Source organism: Morus notabilis, unplaced genomic scaffold (genome assembly GCF_000414095.1).
Source record: "Morus notabilis unplaced genomic scaffold, ASM41409v2 Scaffold604, whole genome shotgun sequence".
NCBI classification, from domain to species: Eukaryota; Viridiplantae; Streptophyta; class Magnoliopsida; order Rosales; family Moraceae; genus Morus; species Morus notabilis.
This window is the reverse complement of record NW_010362300.1, coordinates 100,415-108,548: the sequence shown is the minus strand read 5'-3', so window position 1 is coordinate 108,548 and position 8,134 is coordinate 100,415. Positions and strand designations below refer to the sequence as shown.

At 33.6% G+C, this 8,134-nt stretch overlaps 2 protein-coding genes across 2 annotated transcripts; both read left to right on the top strand.

Annotated features, from left to right (window-relative positions):
* The first annotated feature begins 1,160 nt into the window (after positions 1–1,160).
* On the top strand, positions 1,161–1,967 carry LOC21402987. Its single transcript, XM_010101590.1, has one exon. The coding sequence runs from the start codon at positions 1,161–1,163 to the stop codon at positions 1,965–1,967; it is 807 nt and encodes a 268-aa protein (XP_010099892.1).
* Positions 1,968–6,320: 4,353 nt separating this feature from the next.
* LOC21402986 lies at positions 6,321–7,222 on the top strand. Its single transcript, XM_010101589.2, has one exon. The coding sequence runs from the start codon at positions 6,395–6,397 to the stop codon at positions 7,220–7,222; it is 828 nt and encodes a 275-aa protein (XP_010099891.1). The 5' UTR covers positions 6,321–6,394.
* Positions 7,223–8,134: the final 912 nt, after the last annotated feature.

Sequence of the window (8,134 nt, the reverse complement as noted above, 5' to 3'; positions counted from 1 at the left end):
AAATCTAACTCTAATACCACGAAATACTCCCCAAAGCTTTAGTTTGGTTAAAAGGTATGATATCACAAATTTCAAGAACACGAAATATATGTCTAGTATACAGGGGATATGAAAAAAAAAAAAAATAGAATGTTAAAATTTGTGATCTTTACACATAAGTACCTGAAATTACTCGTGATATCCTTCTTATCTTCTGTTAGCGATTTCTTCAAATAAGTTACATAACTTCGTAAGTGCTACATAAAAAACAGTACATCCAAAATGATGTAATCTTTTTTTTTTTTTTTTTAAACTTGATGAAATAATCTCAATAAATATTTAGCGTACAGATTGAATTATTGTCAAATTGGAGACATAACTTAAATAAGGAGTCAAAATAGTCCTTTTGTGTAATTATATCTATTATATATTTCCAATATACCGGATTCATTTTAGTTATTTTGAATTAAGACTCCTTTGATTTTGTCGAGATAAACTGGGTTCGCTTCGATTTTGCAACCATATTAAAATTATTCGGATTATAAGCGCCTATATATATATATATAAATATATATATATATTACTAGCAAACAACAGATATCCCCGAAGATATCGTGCTTATAATTAAGGGAAATACTGAAATACTCAGCTTTCGCGGTACACTGTTAAAGCCAATTTATCCTTCCTCTTTCCTTTTTCCTCCGTCTTCTGTCTTTTTCATCTTCTTCTCTCTTTGTTAAAGCCATTTATCCTTTGTTGAATGGTGAAGAAGAAATTGCAAGTAATTTTTTTTTCCTTTCTTTTTCTTCTATATATTGCCATTGAATTGAATTTAACTTTTTTGTTTACATTTTTCTTATTGGTAGAAAATCATCCTTATTTTGATTGCATATATTATGTGTGTATATATATATATATATATATGTATTTTTTTTCCCTTTTTTTGTAGGAAGGAGACTAACTGAGGACTCTCACGCTTGTGTGAATTCACTTCTTGGATTTGTAAGTCTGCAAATAAGAAGCAAATTCTATCTCCATTAACTTCCTTATCTGTCATGATTATGTATTCTTTTGGTTCAACACACACATCAAACTCTTGTCTAAAGACAATTTTTTGCCACCTTTCTTTTCTTTCTTGAAAATTAGGGTTTTCTCTCGTCAACATCACAAAAGCTCACAAGATGACGAGAAACAACTGGGAATTAATGGACGACAGCGACGATTTCCTCGCTCTCTCGCTCTCTCCACCGATCAGCAGGCCTCGACCTCCGCAGCCGCAGCCGCAGCCATTCCCCTCAATGCAGGCACTACTGTTGTGTCAAACCCCACAACTTCAACAAAATTATCAATATCAACTTCAACCATCCCAAAACCCTAATTTAGCTGCCTGGCTGCCTCCCGTCCACTATCTAACACCACCAGCCCGCCAATCCACCCGCCTAACCCGAACACGTCGCAACCAAGCCCAGGTGCTTCGACCAGGAAAGAGCGAGACTGTCCCGGTGTTCTTTCCCTGGGCCACTACCCACCGCGCCACCGTGCACAGCCTCGACTACTTGCTGTCTCGAAAGATCGTGACAATCACCGGCGAGGTGCAATGCAAGCAGTGCGACCGACGGTTCGAAATTGGGTACAACCTGCCGGAGGAATTTCAAAAGCTGTGGAAATTCATTGCGGATAAAAAGGCGGGTATGAGCGATAGGGCACCGGAGGAGTGGAAAAACCCTGAATTTCCAGACTGCAAGTATTGCGAGCAGAAGGGCTGCGTAAAGCCGGTTGTGGCGGAGAAGAAGAGGGAGATAAATTGGCTGTTCTTGCTTTTGGGAAGGTTTCTTGGGTGTTTGACGCTTGAGCAGTTGAAGTACTTCTGCAAGCATTCAAGGAATCATCGCACTGGTGCCAAGAATCGAGTTCTTTATCTTACATATCTCGGTTTGTGCAAACAACTCGATCCTTCTGGGCCTTTTGACGCTCTCGATTTGGTCTAATTAGGAGAGGATTATTAATGGTTTCTTATGGTCAGTGCAAAGTTTTTGGACCTTTAATTAATAGATCTATGTTGCTTTCTAATTTGCTCTTGAAGCTTTCAAAGATTGAATGGAATTTATTACCTTTTGGTTATTACTTGTAGTCTTGCGAGTTTTTGTTACTTCTTTTTTTTTTTTTTTTTCCGGAATGGATAATATATATTCGGAAGGATGAAAAGGAAATAACACGATATCTGACAAATAACCGATTATTTTATCACTAAACTCGAATAATGTTTAAGGGAAAAAAACTCAAAAAGGTACATTAAAGTCGACCGCTAAAAAATTGTTGGAGAATTTTTCGGATTTTACGAAATTGCTTCATCCGGGTATGTAAATAATAGGATTACTTAGGCCCCGTTCACTTCGCTGATTCGAATTGAGATGTGACTTTATGTGAGAACTTTTTACTGTAGTAAAAAAGTTAGATGTGACTTTATGTGAGAGCTTTTTACTGTAGCAAAAAAGTTAGATGTGATTATTTGTGAGAGCTTTTTACTGTAGAAAAACTCGAATTCTAAACTCGAATCAGCAAAGTGAACGGAGCCTTATATTGTGAAAAAAATTTGTTATACACGATCTTTACCTATTCCAATTCCGCTAATAAAATCGTTTTAAAAACAGCAACAATAATAACAAAATTTGTCAAGAGTTTTTAGGCAATAGTGTTTACATCATATTGAGTTTAAATTGTGTTAAAGTATGTAAAAAGAAAATGCACTTTGTAGTCTTAATTTTTTTTATAAAAAAATTTCCTTCTGAATTTGGTAATTAAAAAAGATATTAACCTTTAATTTTTAAGGTAGCAATTTATAACGATCCAAGACAAGACTCCAAATATCGAACAACAAAACTAGCACTCGCAAGTTGAAAAGTGAATACAAGCCCGATCGACGACGCTGCTATATCGCCTGTGGCAGTTAATAGTATTATTTATGAATATTTGATATATATATATATATATATATATATATACATACTAGATACCGGTTGAGAGTTGAGACTATTTCGTTAATATTAGTAACGAAACAAATTGATAAAGTTGAACTAGAATTTAGTTACACAAAATCAGGAAAAGATTTCAAATGCCAAGGATTATGGAGCTTCGTTAAGATGAAGATCCGGTTATTGGAGAGACTCCCGAGTTCGTATTTGAATGGGAATATAATATTCTAACAATAGTCGGTTGAGCTTCCACAGATGCATGTCTAAGAAATTTTTTGTCAATATTTTAATTTTCTAGTTATAAATATCTCATATTTCTTAATCCGAACCCCACTACATGCAAGTTGCTAGTCAATAATTCAATTTTATGTCTGCAACATTTATATATAGATTGTTTATGATTGTACCAAATTAGTGGATTTTTCATCATAGAGAAATTATTGTCTGCAACATTTATATATAGATTGTATATGATTGTACCAAATTAGTGGATTTTTCATCATAGAGAGTACAGTCAATAAGACAATTGAGAATTTTGTGCTGTGAAAAAAAAAAAAAAAAATCCTATATTCAGTGGTGGAGTATGCTTTTCTACTTTAATGGGGACATACATTACTTTTTCGAAAATAAAAAATAAACACAAAAATGTGTAAAGTTTAATGGACATATATAAATGAAAAAACCGAATCTCAATAGTGGTAACACGGGAAAATAAAAAAAGTTTTATTTAAAAAAAAAAAAAAAAGATTGGTAAGGGCGGCTGCAAATTGCAGAGCTAAAAGAGGTTTTCAACATGGGGCACAGGTGAACAATTAGAAATAGTATTTTATTAAATGGAGCGTAGTTATATGTTTTAATTATTGAGTGAACACAATTATAATATTTCTTGTAAAATGGAGACAAAAGACATTTGATTTATTGAGTGGGGCACATTTATAGTTTTTATAATAACATAGAGGCACAACTAAAATTTACTGAAAAGATTCAGAGCTGCAAAATTAAATTTTGAAAAGTTGACTGGGGTGGCTGCCCCCTCTTCGTGAAGTGGCTCCTCCGCTACTTATTGAAAATGCTTTATTTTGTAATATCAAATCTGTATTAGATTACGTCAATTTTATACATATATATATACATATTTTAATTTTGTTATGATTTTGCATTTTGACAAAGTCTAATGTTAAGAAAAAGAGAAAATTGTTGAATTTATTTAAAAAGTGCATGAATCTAAATTTTTATTTTTATTTTTTATTAATGCTTTTTTGACTAGTATAGTTATTTGATTAAAAATTAGCGGGCCAATATTTGTAAGCCAAACATCAAAAGGGTTTGTCTCCTTTTCCCTTAACAAATCACTATAGTTCTAAGGGAGAAAGAGGAAAATATGTCAAGATTTGAGATGAATTAAAATTAATAGGCCAATAGTTTACATAAGTTAATAAATAGGCTAAATTACTGTTTTCGTCCATAACTAGTCTGGTTATGAACCATAACTTGACAAGTTATTGTCCATAATTGTCCATAACTTGTCTTGCTGTGAACCATAACTTGACAAGTTTATCCATAACTTATCTGGTTATTAACCATAACTTGACAAGTTATGACCTATTAATTTTTATAACTAAAAATTAACCTATATACTTTCTTAAGCTTTTCATATTTGCATATTTTCTACTATTTCCCTAGTTCTAAACACAACATATAAGCAAGGCACGTGATTACAGTTGGAAATATATTAACAAGATATTTTTTGGTGAATTGGGTGACATAAATATTAAGTTTATACTATTCGGTGACAAAGATATAATGACGACATTTCTTAAGTCACATTTACATATTTCTCCCTTACTTTTCTAGTTATAAGTGACGTTGAGTTAACTCTGATGTTATGTTGGGTGAGGAAGGTGTGCTTATTAATGATATATCATTGTGTTTTTATCTAGTGTTCATGCTGTAAAAGTTCTTATGTTACGAGATTTGAGAATTTCATTGTCCACACTATTGCTTGCTTTATTTATCATGCTGAGTTAGATTTTATGGGGTGTTAGTGTGACTAAATCCCCAGATTTGTTGCTCCATTTGTAGTGGTTTTATCAAAAAGAGTTTTTGTCATGCTTGATTATTAATGAGCTGAGCGGGCTTTTTTCTTTAGGTTTCAGCAATCATGTTTGTCTTTGTACTTCATTTTTCTTTATTAGTAGGTTCAATATTTATTTGTGATCGAATATCCTTACATTTAGTGGTCATTTGTGATTATATTAGATCATATATAACAAACGAGCTTTTATTATGCTCGATTATTAATGTGCTGAGTGGGTTTTTTTCCCTTTAGTTTCAGAACTCGTGTTCTTATGCTTCATTGGTCTTTATTGGTGGATTCAATCTTGATATGTGATCGAATACCTTGTATTTGAGGATCATTTACAATTATATTAGACCATAGATTTATGTCTTCTAGTTCTACTTCTTTGTCGCTAATATATGTACCGGTAATTGTCCCCCAAAAAAAAAATCTGTACTCTTAATCAGTACTCTTTCCATTCAAAAAGTTAGTTGTTAGACGTAGTGCAATTTTTTACGGGCAAAATGTGCTAGAATTACGGCTCTAGATAACTAATTTGCCGACCCTTCAATTACTATCTTAATTTGTTAAATATCTTTGACGCTAGTTGTGTCGTTTTTTTTATCTTTTTTTTAATAAAAAAGAGAAATTGTTGAACTTACGTAAATGCAGGCTCTCGATTTTTACTCCTTTTGACTTGTAGAGTTCTTTGACTAAAAATAATATTAATATGATAAAAATTCAAATCCATATATTTTAATTTGTCTCTTTTCACTATAAAAAAAATCCCCATAGACGTCATGTTTATATATAGTTGAGGGAAATTCTCAACTTTTTTCGTACACTGCATTGGTGAGACAAATTCTTTGGTGCGTGAGTGTCATCCCTGCTTTTCCTTTTTCATCTGTCTTCGTTCATTGTCTTAAGCTTCTCTCTTTGTTAAAGTCATTTATTCCTTTGGCGAAGAAGAAATTCACATGATTTTTTTTCTTTCCTTTTTTATATTGCCTTTTCATTCAATGCATCTCGCTTCTCATAATCATAATTTCACTCTTGCTTTTCTGGTAGACATATAATTAAAAAGGTAATGTCTTTGACCCTAATTTCATAACTTCATTGGTAGGCAATCCGTGTATGTTTATCTGTGTATATATATATATATATATATATATCCTTATTTTTATTATAATTTTTTGTTTCTTTTTGGTGGAAGTCTCTGGTTCTTTGACTCACTTTATTTACTTATTCTTCTTTCTAATCATATATTTTCTTACATTTTCATACTTTTTTTTTTTGGCTCACCACATTCATAAGACTTGTCTAAAGAAATTGTTTGTCACCTTTCTCCTCTTTCTTGAAAATTAGGGTTTTTCGCGTCACCATCATGATGAACGAAACAGATCACAAGATGATGAGAATCGACTGGGAGTTAATGGAGGACGACGATGATTTCCTTGCTCTCAAACTCTCCCCTCCGAGCTGCAGGCTTCGACCGCCGCCGCCGCAGCCACAGTACCCTTCAATGCAGGGACTACTTTTATCCCAAACTCCACAACTTCAACAAAATTATCAATATCAACTTCAACCATCCCAAAACCCTAATTTAGCTCCCTGGCTGCCTCCCGTCCATTGCCTAGCTCCACCAGCCCGCCAGTCCACCCGCCTAACCCGCACACGTCGCAACCAACCCCAGGGTCGTCGACCGGGAAAGAGCGAGACTGTCCCAGTACTCTTCCCCGGGGCCCCCCCCCGCCGCGCCACCGTGCACAGCCTCGACTACTTGCTGTCTCGAAACATCGTGACAAACACCGGCGAGATGCAATGCAAGCAGTGCGACCGACGGTTCGAGATCGTGTACAATCTGCCGGAGGAATTTCAAAAGCTGTGGAAATTCATTGCCGATAAAAAGGCCGGTATGAGTGATAGGGCACCGGAGGAGTGGGAAAACCCTGAATTTCCAGACTGCAAGTATTGCGAGGAGAAGGGCTGCGTAAAGCCGGTTGTGGCGGAGAAGAAGAGGGAGATAAATTGGCTGTTCTTGCTTTTGGGAAGGTTTCTTAAGTGTTTGACGCTTGAGCAGTTGAAGTACTTCTGTAAGCATTCAAGGAATCATCGCACTGGTGCCAAGAATCGAGTTCTTTATCTTACATATCTCGGTTTGTGCAAACAACTTGATCCTTCTGGGCCTTTTAACGCTCTCCATCTGTTCTAAATAGGATTAGTCGTTATTAATTATGGTTTCTTGTTTATTAATGTTGTTCAGTTAATATAGACGTATTTAGATGGTTTGGTCAGTGCAAAAGTTTTTGGACCTTGAATATTTGAACAATGTTCCTTTCTCTTTTGCTCTTTAAAGTTTCTGAAGATTGAGTAATGGAATTATTATCTTTTGGTTATGTTATAATTTGTAGTTTTACCAGCTTTTGTTACTTTCTTTTCCTGGGTTATTTCAGTACACTGATAAAGGGGGAAAAAAAAAAAACAAAGTTTTTACTATTCAAGGAAACGCGAAAAAAAAAAAAGCAAGTTAACGGAAAAGATTATTCTCTTGAAAGTAACTTGCTGGATAATGAATTTATGGGCGCGTTATGATTTTATTTTTTTATATGAAAATAAAAATAAAAATGTTTTCAATCTCATACAGAAATTATTTTTAAAAATGTATTTGGTAGTTTTATTAAGAGATTATTTTCAGTGTAAAAAAATCATTAATGTATCTCTCTCTCTCTCTCTGCTGGAGAGAGGAAAAAATGAAAATAAAAAATAAAATACGACTAAAAGTCGTTTTTCATTTTTCTCTCATTTTACACTAAATCAAAAAATCATTTTCATTTCTCTTTTTTGTTTTTATTGCGCCAAACGCCGTTTTAGAAACGTTTTTATTTTTTTCTCAAAAAATGTGAAAAACAAAAATAGGATCAATTCCAAACACGGCATATGATTCTTGTTTTTTCCCCTTTTTAATGTAGTTTCGATAGACGTTCATCGACACTTATTTGATCGCATAATTCGACTATTAAGAACATAATAGTAACAATATTAATGAGGATACTAATGATAATAGTGATGATGATAATGATATTACATCAACACCATATTGATTTACATATTCAAATATGTGTGT